General features: G+C 53.3%; 7 protein-coding genes across 7 annotated transcripts; 2 read left to right on the forward strand and 5 right to left on the reverse strand.

The window, feature by feature from the left end:
• Positions 1–2,046: 2,046 nt before the first annotated feature.
• HER10_EVM0004495 (HECT-domain-containing protein) lies at positions 2,047–6,436 on the forward strand. Its single transcript, XM_035474137.1, has 7 exons — positions 2,047–2,983; positions 3,085–3,110; positions 3,170–3,208; positions 3,264–3,369; positions 3,428–3,561; positions 3,634–5,638; positions 5,693–6,436. Exons 1-7 carry the CDS (start codon positions 2,949–2,951, stop codon positions 5,790–5,792), a joined length of 2,445 nt encoding a protein of 814 aa, XP_035338274.1. The 5' UTR covers positions 2,047–2,948; the 3' UTR covers positions 5,793–6,436.
• Positions 6,437–6,737: 301 nt separating this feature from the next.
• On the reverse strand, positions 6,738–8,301 carry HER10_EVM0001663 (NADH-ubiquinone oxidoreductase 19.3 kDa subunit). Its single transcript, XM_035471403.1, has 3 exons — positions 8,107–8,301; positions 7,683–7,857; positions 6,738–7,569 (listed from the first exon to the last, which is right to left on the reverse strand). Exons 1-3 carry the CDS (start codon positions 8,147–8,149, stop codon positions 7,119–7,121), a joined length of 669 nt encoding a protein of 222 aa, XP_035338006.1. The 5' UTR covers positions 8,150–8,301; the 3' UTR covers positions 6,738–7,118.
• A 754-nt stretch (positions 8,302–9,055) lies between these two features.
• Positions 9,056–11,262, reverse strand: HER10_EVM0008900 (uncharacterized protein). The gene is made up of 3 exons (XM_035478406.1): positions 10,892–11,262; positions 10,445–10,672; positions 9,056–10,362 (listed from the first exon to the last, which is right to left on the reverse strand). Exons 1-3 carry the CDS (start codon positions 10,969–10,971, stop codon positions 9,639–9,641), a joined length of 1,032 nt encoding a protein of 343 aa, XP_035338698.1. The 5' UTR covers positions 10,972–11,262; the 3' UTR covers positions 9,056–9,638.
• A 778-nt stretch (positions 11,263–12,040) lies between these two features.
• On the reverse strand, positions 12,041–14,733 carry HER10_EVM0003073 (cytochrome P450). The gene is made up of 3 exons (XM_035472759.1): positions 14,138–14,733; positions 13,983–14,079; positions 12,041–13,914 (listed from the first exon to the last, which is right to left on the reverse strand). Exons 1-3 carry the CDS (start codon positions 14,259–14,261, stop codon positions 12,192–12,194), a joined length of 1,944 nt encoding a protein of 647 aa, XP_035338147.1. The 5' UTR covers positions 14,262–14,733; the 3' UTR covers positions 12,041–12,191.
• A 2,094-nt stretch (positions 14,734–16,827) lies between these two features.
• Positions 16,828–17,302, forward strand: HER10_EVM0009578 (uncharacterized protein; the record flags this gene model as incomplete). Its single annotated transcript, XM_035479063.1, has 2 exons — positions 16,828–17,199; positions 17,276–17,302. 2 exons carry the CDS (start codon positions 16,828–16,830, stop codon positions 17,300–17,302), a joined length of 399 nt encoding a protein of 132 aa, XP_035338759.1.
• On the reverse strand, positions 17,240–20,113 carry HER10_EVM0000050 (neutral/alkaline non-lysosomal ceramidase). The gene is made up of 2 exons (XM_035469847.1): positions 18,115–20,113; positions 17,240–18,064 (listed from the first exon to the last, which is right to left on the reverse strand). The coding sequence occupies exons 1-2, from the start codon at positions 19,860–19,862 to the stop codon at positions 17,479–17,481; spliced, it is 2,334 nt and encodes a 777-aa protein (XP_035337882.1). The 5' UTR covers positions 19,863–20,113; the 3' UTR covers positions 17,240–17,478.
• A 383-nt stretch (positions 20,114–20,496) lies between these two features.
• On the reverse strand, positions 20,497–22,255 carry HER10_EVM0002079 (neutral/alkaline non-lysosomal ceramidase; the record flags this gene model as incomplete). Its single annotated transcript, XM_035471805.1, has 6 exons — positions 20,497–20,682; positions 20,757–21,026; positions 21,084–21,149; positions 21,202–21,508; positions 21,615–21,853; positions 21,926–22,255. 6 exons carry the CDS (start codon positions 22,253–22,255, stop codon positions 20,497–20,499), a joined length of 1,398 nt encoding a protein of 465 aa, XP_035338049.1.
• Positions 22,256–23,138: the final 883 nt, after the last annotated feature.

Genomic DNA, 23,138 nt, shown 5'->3' on the forward strand with positions numbered 1-23,138 from the left:
TTTGGGCAGACGACTGTGTTTGGGCTGGTCTCTTGTTTATTTATGGTATACCATATGCCGCTTCTTGTTCACTGTGCTTTCGCGCCGAAGCAGAAAGAAGGGATGTGGATGGATGTGACGGTTGGACCGTCGGGAGGGATGAGGGGGGAACGGACTGGACGTACCGGGGCACCAACGACTATGCCCCTCGAGCCTGAGGCAATTTTTGGAAAGCCAGCATTAGGGAAGATGGCGCTGGTGAATTGAGCTATTATGCTCAAGAGGATCTTGAGTGAGTATGTTACTGTATGATGGAGAGACACAGGCAAGAAGCGAGAGACAGAGGTAGAGAGACGGAAGACACAGAGAGGTGAGAAAGAGAGGGTGGCCGTAGCGCATGAGGTTCGGGGAGCCGGGGGTTGGTGGTGGGATGGGACGAGCAACAATGCGCCGTTTCTGCTTTCTCGCGTCCCGGTAGGTACGTGCTTCTCGCGAGAGACTCTCGAGAGACGTTCCTTTCGAAACCAGACTATGAGAAATACGGATTACGAATTCAACCATTCTCCTATCCGCGGGAAACTCGAAGGCGAAGAAAAAAGAGCAGAAACTTCTTGTTGATAATACTGATTTCAAAATCGCCACGAAAGATTATGTAAAGAGTGGCATCTGCTCATACAATCGCTTGGTCAGGTTCTAGACTCTCTGTCTGTCTGTGTCTGGCTGTGTCTACGGCCCGAACTGAGGGGCCTCCCAAGCCTTTCGGGCCCCCCTTCCCTCCTCCCTCCTTCAGACCCAACTGTTAGCACGGCGGCGCGGGTCAGGGTACAGGTAAGGTCGGCAGGGATCCGTACCGAGCGGCAGGTTGTGAGGTCGTTCTCTAGACTCTCGAGTCTCCAGCTTGACGGGACTCGACTGGGTAAAGTACGGGGCAAGGGTGAAAAGACTTGGCCATGCCAGTCCGTCAAGGCACCGCAGCACCGCAGGTACAGGCAAAAGGCAGGCAGGAGGCGCGTGGGATTGGCAGCTTTCTGACCGTCATGGGCATCCGAAACACCATTGGGAACAGTGTTTAGAAGTTTAGGAAAAGGCTGGAGGCCCTGTCACTCGGTTCTGGTTTGTTTTGATTTCTATTTCTTCCCCCCTGCGCTGCCATTCGTTGTCCTTGGCGAGGTACTTGCAAAAGAGTTAAGGTGAGGTACTTGCTTCGCATCCATATTCCAGTCCCGAACTGGAGCTCAAGTTGGATAATGTATATACCTGGTAAGAAGGCTGGATAGAAGAGTGGCCCCTTAGACAATGTATAAGATACGAACATACGGAGAACGCAGTCACTATACCAACTGCACAGTTCTCACGCAGGATATAGAGCTGTTCGCAACTTCCAAATGCCATGGCTAAGCTGCTGTTGTGAGCAAGATAAGTCGAGAGATGGAGCGCTTAACTAAGGTATGCCCATCGTCAATCAGTCTGGGCTGAGACGTCATGTACACTTGTATCTCACATTCACCTGTCGTTTCATTTTGTCAGACAGCCCTCCGGTCAGGATCTGCTGACACATCTTCCCTAGAAAATGCCGTGGCATCACCAAAGCTCATGGGATGTATACGAGTTATTAAAGTGCAATCGACTTCTTTTGAGTAAAATCTTATGAGATGCAGTTGATCTTGGTGAGGTTCATGGGTGAAGAATACTTACACTTCTCTCAAGGTGCTCACCAGGAGTGAGTTGAGGTGGGTCTTGAATTATGGACCCAACCCGACCACCGCCGAGAGGTTTTGCCCGCTTTCCGTGGTACCCCACAGTGACCTCTGGGCCCCGCCAAGTGCTAACAAGTGGGATTCGCCATCCGCACTTCCAGGTTCCTTGGCTCTCCATGTCGAACCGAGCTGGGAATCGCCCAGGACACTCACCTCATCCTATGCTCACCATCACTACCTATCTGACCTTACCAGCCACGCCAGCCTACCTGAAGGTACCTATTGACCTGCCTTACCTACGGATACAGTGGACATCACTGCCCTGCCACTGCTGCTGCGTCGCTGTTACCGCCGTCACCACTCCTGCAGGTGCCGTAATCACCGCTCCCGTCTGCCACCCTGCTGAGGTCATCAAGGGTGAAAGCTGATGGGAGCACAGGCTCATCGCACGCCGCACGCCGCACACTGGAGCACCTCTCAGAGTCAGATAGCGCTGAACCTGACACTTTCTCCTACCCACCGCATACCTCACCTCCCGCATCACGCCTAACAACCTTCTTTCCTCTGCTGCGAACTTCCGACCGGAGACAAAATCCACTCGCACACACGTACTCCGTACCGTTTGACAAGCGCTCAGACGGGGGCGACTGGCTGACTTAACTTACCAAAACATCAAACTCGCTCCGTCCTGTCTCTTCCATCTTCAACCTCCAAACTCCCTCCCATCGAATCCCACCGATCGACCTTCTGTCGCCCTCCGGAGATAGATCGATACAGAGACGGCCAACAAAGTCTACTGCATCGCTGGTTCGATTCGACCTCGCCAGTATCCTTACCGTTCCTCTGTTGCTTTCTTAGCTTCGCTCGGTCTTCCCGCCCGCCGCGTCACCTTATCATCCGCCGCACCCCCGAAGGGAACTCCAAGGCCCCCAAAAACCCAGCCCACTTGGCTCGTCGAAGCGGGGGGCTTTTCTGCACTGCACAGCACTGCACAGCCTCAGCTCTGCCTTTCGCCGTCGTTCTTGTCGTCGTCGTCAACGCCAATCCGCACTACGCTACCTCTCACCAGCAAAAGCATCCTTTTGCTGCATTCCGGTCCATATTGTCGTCGATAATCTATTCCGCCGTATCGCCGCGACCGGTCACTTTCCAAACGTCATCCACGAAACGTCCTCCTAACCCCTCATTTGTTCCAAGAACGAACGACCTTGATCTGAGCACGCCAGATATTTTGGGAGTCGACACCGTTGTCGCTGGCTATCCCGCGACGAAATGAGTTCCTCCCGCAATGATGCCGGGCAGCCCAAGTAAGTAACGCATCTGATCTTTTTCCATCAGTCCGTAGACGCTGCCATCTAGACGTCACCACCAATGAACAAATCACGAGAGCTAACTCTGCTGTCTGTAGCCGCAAGCCCAACCTCCGAGTAACGAGTTCGTCATCCCCAAGCTGATCCTCCGCGCAACGACCATCATTACTAACTTCAACGCAGTCATCGCCGCCGATGGCTTGTACAAGCGAGATGTCTTCCGTACGCCGTCACCCTCTTCCGTTCCGCTGGAACACACCGTTAACATGCAAAACAGGGTTTCCGGATCCCTTCGCCGTCATCACCGTCAACGGAGACCAGACCAAGACTACGAGTGCACAGAAACGAACTTTGAACCCATACTGGAACGAGAGCTTCGACCTGTATGTTGTAGTCCCCAAAATGCTCATCGCGGCGAAATCTCCCTCTGACATCATTTAGCAACGTGAACGAAGACACCATTCTCGCGGTTCAGGTATTTGACCAGAAGAAGTTCAAGAAGAAGGACCAAGGTTTCCTTGGCGTAATCAACGTTAGGATTGGCGATGTGATTGAGCTGGCACCGGACGCTGATGGTAATACTCTTTTGCCGCATTCTTGCTTGCGTTGTCGCCACAGACTTGACTGACAAATGCGGCGCCCCACAGATCAAATGCTCACGCGAGACCTCAAGAAGTCGACCGATAACCTAGTTGTGCACGGCAAGCTGATCGTAAACCTGTCAACAAACCTCACCACACCCGCGCGGGCCGGGCAAGCATCATCAAGCCGTCCCTCACTCGTCCCGCCTGCCCAAGGGTCCAGCCTTTCGACGCTCTCGGCCCCGGCGGCTGACGCTAGACCGGGCTCGGCCATGGGTGTTCCGAATGGCGGCCCAGCTCCTGGTTCTCAAGTAAACCTTCCGCACCGACCTGCGAGCATGACTTCCACCGGTCCCCCTCCGGCCGCCAATGGTGGCCCGCCTCCGGCACGCAACTCTAGCACACTGAGCCCCTTCGAGGATGCGCAAGGGCGCTTGCCGGCCGGCTGGGAACGCCGAGAGGATAACCTTGGCCGCACATATTACGTTGATCACAACACCAGAACTACGAGCTGGAACAGACCGACCGTTGCGGGGGCCGTGGAACAGAGGAACGATCGTGAAGCCGCAACCCAAGTGGAGCGCCAGAGACACCAGAACCGAACCCTCCCCGAGGATCGAACCGGCGCGAGCTCCCCGACTCTGCAAGCTCAGCAAGCAGCCGCTCAAAGCGCAAACAACGCTACGATGATGCACACTGGAGCAACGAGTCCGGGCACTGGTGAGCTGCCGCCTGGTTGGGAACAGAGATGGACTCCAGAGGGTCGCCCGTACTTCGTGGACCACAACACTCGTACAACTACATGGGTTGACCCCCGCCGCCAGCAGTACATCCGTATGTATGGAGGCCAGAATGCCCAGAATGGCACCATCCAGCAACAACCCGTCTCTCAATTGGGACCTCTGCCAAGTGGTTGGGAGATGCGTCTCACGAACACTGCTCGAGTGTATTTCGTGGACCACAACACAAAGACAACAACGTGGGACGACCCCCGTTTGCCGTCATCCCTGGATCAGAACGTACCGCAGTACAAGCGCGACTTCAGAAGGAAGCTCATTTACTTCCGCTCGCAACCTGCGATGCGCATTCTTTCCGGACAGTGCCACATCAAGGTGCGGCGGTCTCATATCTTTGAGGACTCCTTTGCAGAAATCACTCGGCAGTCTGCTACTGATTTGAAGAAGCGTCTCATGATCAAATTCGATGGTGAGGATGGTTTGGATTATGGTGGTCTGTCCAGAGAATTCTTCTTCCTTCTCTCCCACGAGATGTTCAACCCGTTCTACTGCCTGTTCGAGTACTCCGCCCACGACAACTACACCCTTCAAATCAACCCTCACTCCGGTATCAACCCCGAGCATCTGAACTACTTCAAGTTCATTGGTCGTGTTGTTGGCCTGGCGATTTTCCACCGTCGTTTCCTCGATGCCTTCTTCATCGGTGCCCTGTACAAGATGATCCTGGGTAAGTCGGTTGTTCTAGCCGACATGGAAGGTGTGGATGCCGACTTCCACCGCTCTCTGCAGTGGATGCTTGACAACGACATTTCTGGAGGAATTCTGGAACAGACATTCTCCACTGAGGACGAGCGCTTCGGCGTTATGACCGTGGAGGACCTCATTCCCGGTGGTCGCGACATCGACGTCACGAACGAGAACAAGAAGGAGTATGTTGATCTCATGGTGAAGTGGAGAATCGAGAAGCGTATTGCGGAGCAATTCCAAGCCTTCAAGGATGGCTTCCACGAGCTTATCCCTCAGGACCTAGTCAACGTTTTCGATGAACGTGAACTGGAGTTGCTCATTGGTGGTATCGCTGAGATCGATGTGGATGATTGGAAGAAGCACACCGATTACCGCGGATACACAGAGTCGGACGAGGTTATTCAGTTCTTCTGGCAGACGATTCGTTCATGGGATGGAGAGCAGAAGTCGCGTCTACTTCAATTCGCGACGGGTACATCGCGTATCCCGGTCAACGGCTTCAAGGATTTGCAAGGAAGTGACGGTCCCAGAAGATTCACGATCGAAAAGGCTGGAGAGATTAACAATCTTCCCAAGGCACACACATGGTAAGATGCTATCACCCGCAGCGTGCCGAAGTTCAGCCGCTAACCTTGTTCTAGTTTCAACCGTCTGGACCTACCGCCATACAAGAGTCTGGAAATGCTTCAGCAGAAGCTTACAATTGCCGTTGAAGAGACTATGGGCTTCGGTCAAGAATAGATGCCTCATACGTCCGATGGGGCCATGTCTTTGCGTATGCGTCTAAGCATGCGCAAAAAGGATGATGGAAGCACGAGCCTTCGCCACGTAGTGGCTGGATCTTCACCGCTGTATGTGAGGAGAGCATGCGCGAAGCACATTGCATCCGGTACACGTTGGGGTGGGCTCGATTCGAAGCTACTGCTAGTATGATTTCACAGCATCAAATTCATTCGGATGTTCGGCGTGCGGTAGGGATACTTGGAATAAACCTCTGATTCTTCTTCTTTCTATATGTGGAGGGGTAGTGGAAAGTGATGACGAGACGAAGCGACTGGAGTCGAAATGTGGCAAAGTACGAGCAGAATTGTCGAAAGGGAAACTGTTGTACCAAAAAGCTCCTTGGGTGTGGCAAATTTGCATCGATACCGTTAGATGTCTGCGAAGTGAGTCCGCAGCAAGGAGGGACTTAATTTACCGCCTCAGGGAGGAGAGAGAGAGAGAGAGAGAGAGAGAGAGAGAGAGATGCTTAAACGACCAGGGCTTCCGAGGGCAAGAGACAGGAAAGCTAAGCAAAGGGATGACGGGCGCATTTGATTATTCTCGGGCATCACAACTCCAGTGCGATATCCGCATCAGATATATAGTTTATATACATACATACCTCATCCGAGAGTGCCACTACGCGTGTTTGTGTCTCTATTTCTCTACCAAGCTCTGGACTGATCAAGAGTGTTTACGTCGGCTTCGGTATATGGAAGAGCAGACCATGGGCAACCTTCACGAGAGAGCAAAAGTGTTGGTGACGGCTAACGTCGCAGAGCCATTAGACTCGGTAACGCGGCAGCTGTCGATGAGCCGACTTCGCGTCCTATTCTCATCTGAACCTGAAGGCCTCCCTCTGGCACTGATACACATCAAGGGGGGACCATCTCACAACACGGGGCTGCGAAATAAGTTAAACATGGTTTTTGAAATGATGGCAGAACTTGTAATCTACACGACCGCGATCGTTTGCGGATGAAAACCTCCGCATATGTACATAGCCACGCCCACGCACGCAACCGCATACAAAAGAAAAAATGGTGCCCAAGCCTTGCCGTTATGAAAGGGCCCCAACGTGCCTGGTGTACCTCAATCTCTTCTCTCGGGCCTGGGCATTTTCCTCCTCTACTGGACCGCCAATTGCCTCTCTTTTACTTGATGTGCGGTCCCCCGAACAAATACCGCCCACCTTTGGCCACGCCGTCTCGATATTCTCCCTGACTCGTTTTCAATCCGTTCTCCGTTCTCTCGTTTTTCCCAACGTTCCAAAACACAGAGAAGTTTTGCAACAAAACAACGAATCTACTTGCGGTACCACATGCGGGTGATCTTGGTGTTGCGCATCTTGCGCTGGAGCTGGAAGATGCCGTACATGAGGGCCTCGGAGGTCGGGGGGCAGCCGGGGACGTAGACGTCGACGGGGACGACGCGGTCGCAGCCGCGGACGACGGAGTACGAGTAGTGGTAGTAGCCACCGCCGTTGGCGCAGGAGCCCATGGAGATGACCCAGCGGGGCTCGGGCATCTGGTCATAGACCTGGCGCAGGGCGGGGGCCATCTTGTTGGTGAGGGTGCCGGCGACGATCATCACGTCGGACTGGCGGGGGGAGGCACGGAAAATGATTCCGAGACGATCCTGATCGTAGCGGGGGGTGGAGAGGTGCATCATCTCGACGGCGCAGCAGGCGAGACCGAAGGTCATGGGCCAGAGGGAGGACTGACGGGCCCAGTTCGTTATTACGTCGAGGGAGGTGCTGTGAGACGGATTGCTTGATTAGTATCTGTTGCCATTGGAAGAAGAGCTCGTTTTGATCGATATCGGTGTGGTGTTATGATGAGGGGACAAAGCGGATAGAGGGGGCCGTACAGAGCATATTGCAAAACACCCTTGGTGCCCTCCTGGCTAACCAGGGGCACTTCCTTGCGCTCCTTCTTGATGAGGCCGGTCGAGTGCGCAGCGGCGGTGCTGGCGTCCTTTCGTGACGAGGAGGAGATCGAGGCGGCGGCGATTCTGAAGGGGGTGATGGACGCGGTGGGCTTCGCTACAGTGGCCAATTGAGGTCAGTCAGATGTTTCGGCTTTCCCTTTCCTCCACATCGCGAACAGAGCGCCAATTGAAACCGCGAGACACATCTATTGTCTCCTTGGTGACTGATGACGGGATATCGTGGGATATCGTCCGGGTAGCCGCGCAATTGGATAGCCCGCGAAGGGAGATTGGTGGTGTGGTGGTTGCGGTCCCGGTTCCTCGGTAGACCGGAGACGACGACGACCCGGGGGAGAGAGCTTACCTCGCAGGGCCAATGAGGCCGCTGTCCTCGTGGAGGAAAGCATCTTGGTGATCCGGGTTGGTTCGATTTCTCTTTGGGAGAAATTGAGTCGATGAGGAGTGGAGAGGGTTTATCGCGGGGAGGGGCGGCCGGCGGAGGACGACTTTCAAAGGCAGACGGTCGGGGGGGCTCTCTTTTCGGGAAAGATGGTTGACGTTGTCGACGAGCGTTGATGGTTTTCGCCTCTTTTCTCGCTAATTGCATTAGCGGCGTTTTGATTGGCTGACCGGCTGCCGGTATGGTCCGGGTGTTTGGACGTTCCTTAGGTAAGCGCGTGGGGGAGCTCACATATGCCCGTCATCAAAGCGGGATATCACCATGAGTATAGTCGTCTAGTGTACAAGGTAGTTTTTGACTGCCGGAAGCAGTTTCTTAGGAGCGTTTGCCACATGAATATCCAATCTAAGAATTCTTAGGTCGTTTTGCTGTGGTGCAGTCGCGCAGAAATCCATGCTCCCTCTGAACGGTACTATGTTGGTAGTCAGCAGGTGAAGACTGCCGTCCATGTAACCTCCTCTTGCGTGGATGCACTATTGGCACCTTTGAGTGGCGGACGGTAGCTGTAGCCTAGAGCATGTGGTCGCATTCTCAATCGTATGAAATGTTTTTTCCCTTTCCCATTCCTTCTCGTTGGGCAGAGGGCGCAACACATGGGAAAGGACCAAGACAGGAGTCGGCTCTGAGCACTGGAGTCGGGACCAAATAGATACAAAGTGCCCAGACCTCTATGGTTCCGTACGTCGTGTTCCCTTCGAGGGCCCAAAGACAAGCATCACATGCCATGCCTCAAGAGCTGTCCTTGTTCAAGGTCCATTTCGCCATTCACGTTGCGGGTCAGACGCTATCAGCCAAACAAGGAGTAAAGCGCAGGCAAAGTGTAATCGGGTAGAACTTCAAAAGCAGTATATTTCCTCAGGTCATCTCTCATGACTTCCACAAGGGCAAAACGCCCAGAGCAATCTCAGCGCCCTCCCTCCCAGAGCCAAGGTGTAAGAATCTGTCGACATGCATACCGCCAAGAGGGAAACCCTGTCGCCCACCCGCCAATGTCCATAACCGCTACAACTGAATCACACTATAATTGTAGGAAAAAGGCAACAAGAATCCAATCCCACAAGAACAACAACCGAACAAGTCGCACCCTGTCTCCTGAACGAAGGCCACCGCTCTAGCAAGAAATTCCGCTCCAAGGGGCCTGTGTTCTCTGGAAACCAGAAGCGATGTTGGCCATCGTCATGAGCATCTCACTCGCAAATTTGAAAAAGGTATCAGCCAAAAGAGCCACGTATGACGCCGATGAAACGCCCAGAACGCCGCCATTGAGTGATGAGAAAGAAAGAAGCAAAGCACCTAATTTGGCGCAACACGAGGGTTCAAACAGTACGATTGCGAAGCTTCCGTGTATTTTTTCCCCTCGTGCGCCACGGACTGCTGGAAGGAGTTCCATGTGCTCGAGGAGCTCGAGAAAGTGTTATGTTCCGAGCAGATGGCTCCTATTTCTTCAGCACGGCATCGTAGAGGCTTACAAGCCCGGTGATGGCAGCACCAGTCAAGATGCCCTTCCACTCTCCATACAAAGCGCCATTGATGCGGTCGATCGAGTTTTCGTTGATCCAGCCGCCAAAGTTGACCCTTTGGGCGTAAACAACGAACGAGATCAGGGCCTTGACGATGCTGAAGACCAAGGGGTCGACGTTGTACTCGACGGTCGACGACTTGCGGCCGCGAGGCTGGGGATGGCTCGCCGCGCTCAGATTGTAGAAATACCCAAACAAGGAGGGGATAAGGACAGAAGTGAGAGTCCAAAGCGTGACAGGCGACCAGAAGGACGAGGTCACGAATAAGAACGCGTCAGGTACGTATACGGGATAGAAGTTGGTGCCCAGAGCCGGGATCGCGGGGATGGTGAAGGCGTAGCGGAGGGGCAAGACCTCGGCTCTCAGGTTCCACGCCTCGAACGCGGCTACGGTGAACAGTACCGACGTGACGGTTGACAGGGAGGAGCGCACAGCTTGGGTGCCCTCCTGGATGCCGGACTGGTCGTAGAGTTCCGTCGCGCGCTCGCGCAGAGCGACAGTGTGACGGTCGACAGCCTCAGCAACATCAGCGGGTGTCGCGGGCAGAGGAATACGGCTCGCAAGAGAGAGGTTGCGGGCGGGAGTTCGCGTCGCCAGTGCGGTGGAGAAGGCAGGCTCCGGGCTTGAGGATTCGGCTCTTCTGTGACGCGTGTTAGTCGCGATTCAGGGATCTAGATGGCCTCTGAGGCGCATTGCGTAGAGAAGGGGCAGGTATGACTTACTCGGGCTCGGGCTCGGGCTGGAGCTCCTCGATGGCTCTCGTCGCCCTGCGGCGCGTGGACTTGACGAGATCGGTCAAGGGAGCCTCCCTCTTGACGGGTGAGCCGGCAGCCTTGGAGCGACTGGTGTAGTAGCCTGCAAGCTTGGGGTTTTGGGAGAACTGGATCGTGTTCTCGGCGAGGTATTCATCGAGGGTGACTTCCAAGTCGGCCTTTTTCTGGTTCTCGTACCTGAAAGCAGCGCGTTGTTAGCCTTTTTTGCGTGGTCTGAATAGCATCGTGGGCCTCTCTGCGACAGCTTGACGCGCTTCAATCAGCTTTGACGTCAGTCGCAACCGACGCGACAGCAGCGCACCCTTAGCTCGAATGCGACTTGCAGAGCGACAAGAAAGGCGTCACAGCTTCAGAAGGTTGTCACGTCCTTAGAAGAAATGGTAGGAAAATGCTCACCCAGTAAGTCCGGTCAGCTCGGCAATCTCGACGAGGTCGCTCTTCCGCTGCCTCGCCAACCACGAGTTTGCGCCCGACATTGTTTAGTGATTGAAATGGGGTAAAAGTTAATCAAAAGGGGTATCAGATGAATTGCGCAGACTCGGCGACTCTAGGGAGTTGATTGCAATGATGCCTTTGTAGAAGAATTGCAGTGAATGCAGGGCAGATTGTCCTTTAGTAGTGGTAGCGGAAAGTACTTTGAAAGGGTGACGGTTTTGGAGGGGCAGTTGGATGGATGCGGTGGTGATAACGGCAACGATAGCTGGGCTGAAGAGCTAGGTTGTAACTTGTAAGGGTCGTGTCGGGTCCTGGTGAGGTCGGGTGTGATTAACGAGTGGATTATGGGGGGGTTCGACGGGGTAAAATGGTCGAAGCGCTCGTTGTTTACCTTCCTCGGCCCCCTTGTTGTGGTCCTGGGGGAGGTGACGCAACGGGACTTCCATCGCTGTGAGGTGAATGCTACCGTGAGTCGTGACTGCCTGGTCCAGCTGCCACCGCTACAGCAGGCAATGGAGGTGCGCTGATGCTCTCTGATCTAGGGGAAAGGGGGGTGGGGTGTGCCAGTGTGGACATCCAGTGGACATTGCGACTGGTTTAGCGCGCTTTCCGCCCTCTGCCTCCTCTCCCGGGAGCGGCAAAAGCAGTGAAGGTGGGCTCCCGTCGCAGAAGACACGGGGTGACGGAGGTGCTGACTGCTATGAAGGTGAGTGGACGGCTGTGACCAATCAGGCCCACCTGAGCTGTCCGAAAAAGGCAAGGCATGTAAACAAACGGTTTAGTCGCTGGCCTCTGCGCGCGACTGGCTGGTGATCTCCCGCTGATAAAGAAGACGCCAAATAAACGAAGCTCAAGCAAGCACCCTGTTCATCAGTGATGTGAGGATACTCACGAGAACACGTGGCCTTCTTTTCTCTCCCACCCCGCTGTCGTACGTCCAGTATACCGAACGCGAAGTTGTCAACAGCTTTGAAAGCCCCTCGCGGTCAACATGAGCTGCCGGGACAACCACAACGTCTCAGCCAATCAGTCACCTCATCGCCATCTTACACAAGATCAACTCGACGGCCTGCTGATGAGTTGAATTTATCAGATTAATTGCCATTTTAGCCTCAAATTCATGCACATCTAACTCCTACCCATCTCCCCGCCTGGTCCTTTCCCGGGTATTCCCATATATCCATTCTAGAGCAACCACTATACAGCTTTGAAGATACAATCTCACGAGCCAGGCTAGGGGAAGCTAGCTACTGACCCCAATCTAAGCAGAGTCAACAATATCGACAAACCTTTCCTGTCCTCTCGGCACAATCCGAATAGGCACAGTCATCCCCTGTGGCAACTTGAGCGTCAACATCGTCGACGCCTTCTTCACAGTCTCCCGGCACTTATCCTGCGCCTTCTTATACAGCTTTCGCCTCTCCTCCGGACCCATGGCCTCCACCTCGGCATCCGAGGCCCACTCGTCCACCGCCAGCTCAAGACTGTGCCGCTGAAACACGACCGACAGCGCGGCAATAATTTCGACCTGTGCGATACGCCGCCCCAGACACGACCGCGGCCCGTCCGAGAAGGGTACGTAGGATCCCCGCACCGGCCGGAACATCTTCTCGCTCGTGTCCGCACCCCTGTACCCGCCGTAGTCCTCCTCCGCCTCGCCGCCGGTCTTGGTATCGGCCGTCTTCGAGCTGGCTCTGTACCACCGCTCCGGTGCGTAGTCATCCAGGTCGTGATCCGCTCCCGAAATCTTGCTCGGTTTCGACGGCCAGTTACGCGGGTTCCGGTGCGCCGCCACGCCCACGATGGAAATATCTGCCCCCCTTGGCAACACGTACTTCTCTCCGTCCAGCGTAATGATGCCATCGCCTTCCGGGCTGACCTTCTTGGGGATCTCCACCACCGCCGGCGTCATCCGCAGCGTCTCGTTCATGCAGGCGCCCAGCATCGACGCCAGCATCGGGTTGACCGTGCTCTCGTAGTTCCACGTGCTCGGATCGTTATCGCCAAAGATGCCGTCGATGTCCTTCTGAAGCTGCCGCTGCACGGCCGGGTTGCAGGCAATCTCAATCAGACCAAAGTGCATCGCGTTCGCTGTCGTCTCGTGTCCCGCAACCAACATGATGAAGGCGTTGCCCGAGATTTCCGATCTGGACAGCTGAGGGATCTTGGACTCCTTTCCCTTTAGTAGCGTCCCGTTGATAGCTCCATTGGCATCCGCTCCGTCCCCGTATTTTGATCTCACAAGCTGACCCATGAGGTCCATGCCGGCGTCACCGTGGTCGCCGTTCTGCAGATCCTCAATCTTGTCCTGCATCAGCTCGTCGATGTACTGAACATAGTTATCGTGCGAGTCAATGGCCTGTTTTGTGTACTTGAAGGGCAGCAGCTTTAAGATCTTGTGTGGCACCAGTAGTAGAACCAAGATATGCTCCAGCATCTCGGCAATGGCATCGGCAAAGCTCATCGTGTGTCCCGGGGCCGCTTCGAGCGAGCTGTACTTTGTAAGCTTCGGATCTGCTCCCTGGGGCAGCGACTGTCCCGGCCAAAGCAGGCGCATTCCGAATCCCACGTAGCTGATAATGTTGAGAGCGAGCCGCATCGTATCGTGATCCAGCGTCTGGATGGTGTCCTTGCTCTTCTCCCCGGCCGGGCCTAGCCACTTGCGCGTCATGCTCTGCGCCTGCTTGATCGACTCGGCAAAGACGAGGGAGGCGTTCTTCTCGTTGAAGGTTGCGGATGTGACCTTGCGGTGCATACGCCAGACGGCACCCTCGGTGGTCAGGACATTGTCGCCAAACTGCTTTAGAATGGCGTACGTCTCTACTAGCTTTGGGAACTTTTCGCGTTGCTGTGTGATCTGATGGATAGCTTCGGCGCTGTCGGTGAGGACGAGGATCTGAAAGGCCGATACGATCATAAAGGTCTCGCCGATGCGTTCAAAGGGCTTATGGAGTAAATCGTAGGACCAATTCGGTATGAGGAGTCTGTTCGCAAGATGTTGGGATTAGTAGGGGGACCGCAATAGACGGATTAGTCCAGCCAGGTAACTAACTCGAGCCAGTTCTCCCACCATGATTTCGGAAAACACTTGATGATGGGTATCCAGAACTTGTGGGTGAGCTGCCATATTATTGAAAAGGGCGATGCGGCTTTCTCATAGTCAGTTTCTCACACCAAAGAAACATTGTTGACACCTTGAACACGTACGGGTGACGACATATGGCAAGCCAACTTTCTTTGCTTCTGCTATATTGCGTTGCAGGCCGGAGACGTAGGCATATACGCCATAGGCGACCGCAGCTCCAACGAGCACAAAGACTGACGATACCATGTTGGTGCCAAGTGCCCTAGGAATTTGAATTGGCGAAATGTCGCCTAGGAGTCGACGGCAGCACGAGGATATCCCAAGTGAAGCCTGGTGATGACAATAGCTTATCGCCCGTTGGATACAATGAGGTCAATGGGAGGAGGGGTCCGAGACCAGTCGAGGCCCTGGGTCGGTTTGATAATCTTTAGACCTTGTATATCAAATCCAGGGGAGGAGTCCGATGCCTGCACGGCAAGAATGGAAAGCTATAAGACGTAGTGAGTTAAGACAGTCCCTCAACGACAAAAAGAAAAAGAGAAGGACAGAACAAAAAAGAGGAATTGTCACACATCTGCCATGGAAGAAACAAAAGAAGGACCGGAAACGTCGATGGGGTCGGGGGTCCCATCTGGAAAGCCCCAAGGTGCAGGTAGGGGTCGAAGCTCTGGTTTCGGGTCTTGCGTCTCCGAAACTAGCAAATACCCCCCTACCCCATTATGGCCCATCTCGTGGTTGAGTTGGAGTCTTGGAAAGGAGCTTAGCTTTTTTAGCTTAAAAAGAGACCCTTGCAACCTAGCCTTTTGTTCACACGAAGCCATTTGGCAATTAGTGGCATGTGATTCGATGTGGTGAGAATACACATAGAGCTTTGGCGGGAGCTGTTCTATGAGCATCTAGCTACCTTGACCATGCTACGTCGAAACGTGATGATGAGGACATGATAAAGAGCTTGTTCATCTCTCTTGACACCACCCACTGAGGTCCGATATTACTCATCGAGTTTGCTCTCTGAACAATCAAGGAGACGCCATCGCCAATAGGATTTGCTCAGCACAAAAGTCAAATGCGAGGTCTACAGTTTGTTCATATAATATTACTGGTTGTATTCAACTCGCACTCATCCATGTCGTGACACACCACCCACCGGCCCCAGGCCAGGTAGCTGCAGCGAGACACAGGGGCCTGGGCTTGTTGGTTTCCAGCGGGGCGGGTCCAACTCCGCGCGGAAGGAGTCGTCCGTCTCCTTGTTTCCTCCCCCAAGACATGCTGCAGGCCGCTATTGGTGGCGGCATCTCACCGCACCTAACCCCCCCTGGCCGGCAGAGTTGTCTCCTGCAGGAACTGTGACAGCTGCATTCCCATGGGTAGGGGTGCATGCCGACTGGGCAATCTGATATCGTACGTATTAGACAGTCAACAAGTTCACACAACCTTTCAAGTCGCAAAAGATAATTCATGGTATGAATTTCTTGCTCAATGTCCGGAAGTTTTCCGGCCGGCGCTGGTTGTTTGATCAAGAGACATAGCGGTGGGAGGAAAGACTGAGAAGAGGGGCGCCGCCCAAGGGGCCAAGACATGCACTGCGGGTGTCAGGTCGAGGCTTGTCTCGGCAGCGCCCGACGCGGGACCAGGGGTTCTTGACCAACTCACAAGAATTCGAGAAGAAGCAATTCTCAGAGGGGACCCTCATGAGTTTTGTACACTTTTCACGTCAACCACGGTGCCTTACGACCGATCGTTCTCCCCGGCTTATGACTGCCGCAAACGATCCACCTACATAAGAATCGGATTTTCGAGGGAAATCACTCGACGCAAGTAGCTATGTATTTCTATGCAACGGTGCCTGCATTGAAAAGCCGTCTGTCTATCTGGCATCAACGTTAGGTCGTGCTGGCGAATCGAGAGCCACCAAGTACACGAAAAAAGAAAACAAAACACAGCAGCAAACAACTACGCGGATCCTTTGCCTTAAGAACTAAGATGGGCATCAGGACTTTGCCACACTCTATCGATTTTTTCTAGACTCGATGTTCCTCCTTCCTTACTCGGCATATTCTAAGCCCTTGTGCTGTGTCTTGGTCGTGGTGGCAGGCCTGGTCGGTAATGGCACATAGTCAATTCAACCAGACTACGGATACTTACACATCTAAACTGGTTGCTTGTCAAGAATTGCGATACCGACAGAATACTGACTCTGACTCGACTTGTCTATACTCGGCCCCTAAGTATGCCGGGCGCGAGAACCTATTAAACTATAATTGATGATATCCACCTCGCACTTCGGACTTACAATACCCCAATTGTCTGAAAGAGTCAGCCGTCCACGAGATCCGTATACTAAGCTTCAGAACTCCCCTCCTGACGCGTAGATCGTTAATTAAAGGGGATGTCTGTAAGAAAGAACCGGAGCACTCCATTGGACACAGTATATTACGATGCTCTCGAGTCTCAGAGTCATGGTATAGGACATCGGTATAAGCTTTTCCTGCTCAATATCCTCTCTAATTCCCGCGTACATTCGGTCTGGTCATTCGAGAAGGCAGTTATTCGCCGAACATGATCATGTCGAGGACTACTTCGTACAAGACCAGCGGAACGTCGTATAAATGACAGCCAACGGATGTCCGTACTGATGACTGTCGGTCTTTACTCCCACTTCCACATTGCCTAGCTCATCTGCTCGTTCACTCTCTTTTGCCTCCACATACCCGTTTCGTGAGATATCTCATATAGAGTCGTCCTTTCACAAGACCCCCCAAAGGCCAAAGAGCAGCATTCTACCCCAATATATAAACCCCGGAAACCAAAGATGCGTCTTACAACAACAACCATCACCGCCGCCTTGCTCTGCGCAAGCGCAACCCTCGCCCAAGCCTGCTCCCCAGGCTTCTCCTCGAACCGCAACCTCTCCCCCGGAGACTTCGCCTGGCTCTTTGCAGACTACAGCGTCGACGACGTAGCCGGCTGCAGCAGCCGCTGCGCTCGACAGTGCACCGCTCCGGGCAAGAAGTACGACTCCTGCATGGGCTGCGCCAGATGGAAGGGTAACGCCCAAGGCAGAATGGACCTCCCGCCGTGCAGCAAGCCCATTACGACGGACAATGACGACGGCGAGTACGAGTGTCACGGATACGGCGATGGTTTCTGGAACTGTATTACGCCGTGCCCTCCTGGGTATGAGGTATGTGTTTGATCCCTTGAAGCATTTTTGATATGGATTTGTGGCGAATGAATACTGATGGCGATGTCCCGACTAGTCCAAGGATCTGGGTCGTGTTCAATAAATATTGGAGTGTCGAGAAGACTTGTAACATCCTACATCCTTGAAAGCCAAGCCCTGTTGTGTGCTCTGTATAGCGAGCGCTGCGGTTAATCTACAAAGACTCATGTAGAACCATAGATCGCATGATTCCCCTCCCATGAATCCCGACTCTAGAACAAACCTCCCTATGACCAGACCTCAGTGCAATTTGAACTGCCCACTGACTCCTTCAAAACTCGTGATCTTTCCGCCCAGCGATTTGGAATCCCCATAGTAGCGGAAGCGATACGTCCCCGGCTTCGCATCGCTCTCCGTCTCCCATACAATCTCAACCTCGCTCGTGGCGAGTATGTCGCTCGTCCGCTTCCAGTGGAAGATTAGGTTCCAATCGTAATCGGTCCGCACGGTGTCCCATCTCTTGATGGCCCCTTTGTCAATGGTTAATCTCTCTACAGCTGCGTACGTCTGTTCCAGGCGCAAATTGTTGCGCGGATTGGCTCCGACGAATGTGGCTCTCACGACGTCCCCGATGGCGTAGTTGTCCTCAACGTCAGTCTTGACGTCGCCGAAGCTGCGGAAGACGGGTGTGCCGTCTCGCACTACGCCAGTGATGAAGCTTAGGGAGCGGTTAGTGTTGTCTGGAGGAAATGGTCCTCCAGCGTGAGCAGGAGGCCCTTTGGCGAACGAAGCTCCCAGCGTCGGGAGATAATTGAGCGTCCGGTTAATGTACGCATCCAGCGTGTAAGGACCATACAGAGTTGAAGCACCCTCGTATCGTTGTACTCTGTCCAAATTAGTGCCGAGCTCTATAGTGTGCCACGTATGAGAGCTTACCCGTATTCTTGTGGTGTTGTAATGTAATGAGTGTAACTGTTTGCTGGTCCTCCAATCACCACGACCGGTTTCGCATCAGTCTCTTCAGCGAACAAGGACTCGGCCTGGTGTTTGACTGCATCTTTCCATCGTCTTCCCGCCATAGTCGAAGCCTCTCCCGGGCTGACGATGATAATCAGCTGGCCGATTCTGAATGTCTGAATGTCTACAATATTGGGTGTCCATTGGTATGGGTTGAACACTTCGCCAACATCGAGTAGAATGGGTTTGGGAGAATGACAGGCGACTTGGTCTTCTCTTGGTGCCTTCAACAAACCGCCAACAACCTTCCATAGAGGGTTCGTATTAGTCGAGTTCGAGTCGTGCTGGGTGAAGTCGAAAGCCCCAGGACCATCAGACGTTCCAGCTGCGAATGAGTAGCCCAACGCTGCAGGGCAGGTTCTCACTTCCGTTCCGTTGGGAAGCTCGAAGTGGAATTCTGACATATTGTGGAAGGCATGGAAAGACTTTACCCACGAGCCACGAATTCGTTGAGACTTGGATCCCATGTCGTCGAATAGCGCCTTAGCAGCTGTGTACTGCCTCTTGCCGATCTCAAAGCAAGACGAGGCACCTTCATCCTTCTCACGGAACAATGGGCCTCTGGCGTGACACTTTTGGCTTTTCCCGTCACTGCAAGTGCTTGTCTTGAAGTCGCAAGGCTCGCCGGTGTCCTCGCAGAAAGCGCCTAGCACATTTGGACTCACATCGCCCACATTGGCCTGGGAGAATCCAGCGACGAATCCCTTGGTCGCATCAGACGACTTTCGCATACTTTTTTCAAATAGCCATGCCGCCACTCCCTTGTTATCTCCCGAAATGAGAGTGTTATTGCCGAGCATGGATGTGCCGTGGGTGGGAAACCATGTTAAGGCACCGATACTCTTCCCATCCGACGCTCGTTGGAACTTGAGCAATGTCAAGTCTTTCTCAACAGACCCGTCATTCTCAGCGCTGACGTTGTATTTGGCACGTTCTTCTTCCGGATTCGCCATGTATGAGTACAGGCTGCGGTTGATGTTTGCGCCAGTGACCTTTGTTGAGCCAATACTGAGATGCCCCGGCTCTAGGCTCTCATGTGCACGACGGATGGCCAGCAAGGTACCGTCAACGATGGCTCTGTAACTTTGCTGGTCGAAGCCTTTGCTCGTGATTTGCGGCAGGAGATAGTTGAGCCATGCGCCCGGGCCAGAGTGCGAGTGTGTCCCGGTCAGCGCCAAGTTGTGATGTCCATACATGGAGTATTCGAAGCCCAGCTCAGCGAGCCCGTGAAGCACGCCGTAACGAACAGCTGTGTCTCCCGACTGTGTGTCAAGCACGAGGTAGATGAACCTGTCGTTCCGACGTTCGGTGCTTCCTACGATGAAGGCTCGGGCATATAATCTCTGTCGAAGGCCAGTGCCAAGCTGTTTGGGGTCTGCGTAACCCATCATGTTGATTTCCACAACCGGGCCGGTAATGTCGGCTCGGCCAGCACCGACGAGATACAAGTCATTGTCTGCATCGATGTCCGGTTCATTGAATGTCCCGGGAAACCATCTGCCCGCATCGATAAAGCTGCTCCATGGGGCATAAAGTCCGTAAACAACCAGGAATGATAGAAGGAAGCCGACTATGCAGACCAGAGCTCTCCGGGAGCTCGGTGGGGAACTTGTTTGAGACGCCGCCGGCAAAGCGGGTCTCTTTTCGGCGCTCCGTTCTACAGGCATATTGTCTGAGCCTGGAAGAAATGGGGTATCAAAAAGACATGGATGAAGTGAATTGTAGATTACGAAGATGAGAATGAATCACGGGACAAAATAAGGTGTTAGCGTCAAGCCTTCGAGAGCAGTGCGCTGCCAGGCAGTTGCGACACGGAACGTCCGGCCGGACCTCTAGAGGAAAGGGAGGGGCGGACGAATGACGCACGCAGTACGAAATTGTTAGTGCACGACTCACGAACACCGAGTCTTACCCTGATGACCAGCTCCGTTTTGAGATGCATTTCATTCTTAGATAGTGCTCAAAAACATCTGGATTTCAAGTTCGAACTTTCGAAAATTCAATGTCTTCAAACATGGTCACTCATGAAGTCGTGGCTACGAGAGGCACTATGCTACGTTCGTAACAATGATAATTACTAAGCGACGCGCAAGATGTAGCTTCAGAGGTAGAGTCCGGAGTTACAAGCGTAACAAATTAAAATGAACATAAACAATCGGGTACTATAGCTCAAGAGAAAAGAAAGGCGTCGTTGCTTCCGTAGGGTTCGTTCCTCCTCCAAATCCTTATGTTTCAGTTCTGCTAGAGCATCAGACTAACAGCTCAACAAGAGCCGGTGCTGTAGCTGCAGCAAGCAGGACCCTAGTAATACTTGGGGTTCTTGGGGTCGGTCAAATCGAAGATGACCGATGAGTGAGGTCGAGCACCGCCACGGTCGCGGGTGAAGATGCTCTCAAAGTCGATTGACCGGTTGAAGCTAAGGCTTCCGTCGGGGAGAATGTCGAGCCAATGACCCTTGTAATCTCCAGGTGTGTTGACAATAGAAATCTATCACGAGCAACATGTTAGTAAACAACCTTGGTTCAAGAATGTCAAACATGAACGAGAGACGCGTGACTCACATCACCGCCCTGCACGAAGTATCCGGTGACAAGCAAGTTCTTCTTATCCGGGCTGATCTTGACGTAGTGAGGTCCAATGATTGGCTGCGTCTCGTTGGGGTCATCCAGTCTCTTGACGTTGTTCAGGTCGGAGATGTCGAGTGCTGCAACGTGGTTGCCCAGAGTGATGGTGAAGTATGCGAATTTGCCGTCATCGGTAATGTCAGAGTAGATAGCCAACGAGTCCTTGGCTTTGGAGCCCAGGTCGAAGAGCAGCTCAGCAACGCCTTGCTTCCCAGACGAATCGCGGCGGAATGGGTAGATGATCCAGACTTGGCCAGGGCCAACAGCGGTGGCAATAGCAGCGCCTTCGGGGTTGCCCGGGATGAACTTGACATCTTGAATGCCCAAGCCCTGGAAACCATTAGATTTTTGTCGTTCACACGGAAGTTGATAGAGCACTTACAGCAGGGATCGTAATGGTCGAGATGATTGTTCTGTCGGACAAGTTCCACAGGCGAAGGGTGCTTGCTTTCTGGATTCCCAACGTCGGCTTAAGAATTGTGATAGGCACGACGAAGTCCGAAGTCAAGATAATTCCCTTGTTGAAATCCACAGCCAGGCCGTGAGGACTGAACTGCTCGCCGAGAATGTTGAGTGTTCCAGCGACATCCTCCGGCCACTCATGGATAATATCACCCTCTGCGTTGGTCTCGACCAGACGGCCGGGAGACGTTCCAACAGCACTGCCCATGTACGTAATGAAGAAGCCACTAGTCACGGTAGAAGGTCAGTACTTCTAATCTTCCTTGGAAACGTTCGAAAATGACAGGAATCATGGCGAGGACAACGTGATGGCATATAGTGGTGGTGACTTACCCCTCTGGCTTGGCGCGGATTTCGTCGACGATGGAACTCAGCAGAGCTCGGTTAGACTTCTTGAATTTGGGAGCGTAGGGGTTAGAGACATCAAAGTAGAAGGCCGTGTCCTGAGTCTTAAGCAGAGACAGTAAACCGCCTCCAATGAGTGTCTTGCCATCGAGAGAGCTACCCAGGTGGTGAGGAGAGTTGCCGCTTGTGGGCACATCGGTGAGAGCAATAATCTGGCCGAAAGTGTCCTAAAAGCGAGAATGGTTGTGAGCACTGCTCAATCTACAGAGCGTTGAAGCAGAGACAAAAGCACCACTCACATCGTCCAAACTGGCAGTGACCAAGAAGTCCTTATGGATGTTGTCACCAGCTCCAGTCCAGAAGTAGCCAATCTTCTTTGGCTTGATGTTGGCGCCGGTGAAAGGAGGACTCTCGAGAGGAGGCGTTGGGATTTGAAGAATGGGGAGAGGAGGGGCATTGGATGCCAGAGGCTCGGTGACTCCCGGAATAGAAGGAATCAGAGGGGGCAGACTGATCCCCAGAGGGCTTCTCTTGCTGGCAGGAGAGTGGTCATTGCCATTGACTGGCCCTGCTGCCGCGGGAGAGAGCAGGAAGCCCGTGAGAGCTACCAAAGAGATCTTAGAAAGCATCTTGAGATAATTGAGCTGCTGGTAATTGTTTGCTGAAACCCAAGAAGTCTGATTGTTTGAAGATGCTCTCAACACCAGAATACGGGCACTTATTTATTCTTCTTATACTCCATCGTGAGCTGCAATAAGGGCCGTCTGACAGCCAACCGCTTCTCTTCTCTGGACGTGAACTCACTAAAAATCACATCATGAAGCCAATAAACCTCATCATCTACGCTATTGTCGAAGGAGAGGATGTCGTGAACCAGAACGATAATCAAGATGCACCCAACAGACCTTCTCAGAGTCATGCAGCGTTGGAGAGATGCCTGAACATGTCTTTGCCAAGAAGTCGGGACTCACACCTTGCCTATCACAATCCAGAGATCCTTAACCTCTAGCTCATCGTGGCCACGTCTTTTTCCTCAAGGGGGAAGACTTGTAATGTCGTGATCGTTTGGAGCACGGAAACTTGGGCGCCCGGCGAGCTCGACGTGTAGAGCACACTTCTTGACGATGTCTGAAGTTTGTGTCAAGCAGCGCTAGTGTGGCCCGGTGCTTCGGCATTGGAGGGAGAAGTAAGCTTAACGAATGTCAAGAAGTTGATCGACACTGACGGCGACCACGCGTAAAGCCATGTGAGATGAAGAGTTGCAGATCATCTCTCAACTGGACGACGTAGGTGTTTTGTTTGTTGGATTGACAGGGGCGAGATGTACCAAACTCAGACATATATCGATAGTACCGGATGGCATCATATGCAACGAATAACACTTCGAGTTCATTTAAGTATTCGGGACCGATAATTTCATTTCCGCATAAGATCTCAGTGAGGCTGAATGGCAAGGGACGTTGAGGCATGCAACGGGGGCGCCTCTGGCCTTGCCGCTGCGTCGGGCATATC

Source organism: Colletotrichum scovillei (genome assembly GCF_011075155.1).
Source record: "Colletotrichum scovillei strain TJNH1 chromosome Unknown Contig00001, whole genome shotgun sequence".
In the NCBI taxonomy this organism is placed as follows: domain Eukaryota; kingdom Fungi; phylum Ascomycota; class Sordariomycetes; order Glomerellales; family Glomerellaceae; genus Colletotrichum; species Colletotrichum scovillei.

Excerpts from the sequence above, each read along its gene's own strand:
- HER10_EVM0008900 (XM_035478406.1), bottom strand. The coding sequence starts at position 10,971 with ATGTCGGGCGCAAACTCGTGGTTGGCGAGGCAGCGGAAGAGCGACCTC. Across the intron at positions 10,673-10,891 it reads GAGCTGACCGGACTTACTGG|GTACGAGAACCAGAAAAAGG; the intron begins GTGAGCATTTTC and ends CGCTGCTTTCAG. Across the intron at positions 10,363-10,444 it reads CAGCCCGAGCCCGAGCCCGA|AAGAGCCGAATCCTCAAGCC; the intron begins GTAAGTCATACC and ends CACGCGTCACAG.
- HER10_EVM0001663 (XM_035471403.1), bottom strand. The coding sequence starts at position 8,149 with ATGCTTTCCTCCACGAGGACAGCGGCCTCATTGGCCCTGCGAG. Across the intron at positions 7,858-8,106 it reads GGCCTCATTGGCCCTGCGAG|CGAAGCCCACCGCGTCCATC; the intron begins GTAAGCTCTCTC and ends TGGCCACTGTAG. Across the intron at positions 7,570-7,682 it reads GGTGTTTTGCAATATGCTCT|CACCTCCCTCGACGTAATAA; the intron begins GTACGGCCCCCT and ends TCCGTCTCACAG.
- HER10_EVM0000050 (XM_035469847.1), bottom strand. The coding sequence starts at position 19,862 with ATGCCTGTAGAACGGAGCGCCGAAAAGAGACCCGCTTTGCCGGCGGCG. Across the intron at positions 18,065-18,114 it reads ACAACACCACAAGAATACGG|AGTACAACGATACGAGGGTG; the intron begins GTAAGCTCTCAT and ends TAATTTGGACAG.
- HER10_EVM0003073 (XM_035472759.1), bottom strand. The coding sequence starts at position 14,261 with ATGGTATCGTCAGTCTTTGTGCTCGTTGGAGCTGCGGTCGCCTATGGC. Across the intron at positions 14,080-14,137 it reads CTTGCCATATGTCGTCACCC|CCGCATCGCCCTTTTCAATA; the intron begins GTACGTGTTCAA and ends ACTATGAGAAAG. Across the intron at positions 13,915-13,982 it reads TGGTGGGAGAACTGGCTCGA|ACTCCTCATACCGAATTGGT; the intron begins GTTAGTTACCTG and ends TCTTGCGAACAG.
- HER10_EVM0004495 (XM_035474137.1), top strand. The coding sequence starts at position 2,949 with ATGAGTTCCTCCCGCAATGATGCCGGGCAGCCCAA. Across the intron at positions 3,370-3,427 it reads TGGAACGAGAGCTTCGACCT|CAACGTGAACGAAGACACCA; the intron begins GTATGTTGTAGT and ends GACATCATTTAG. Across the intron at positions 3,562-3,633 it reads GCTGGCACCGGACGCTGATG|ATCAAATGCTCACGCGAGAC; the intron begins GTAATACTCTTT and ends GGCGCCCCACAG.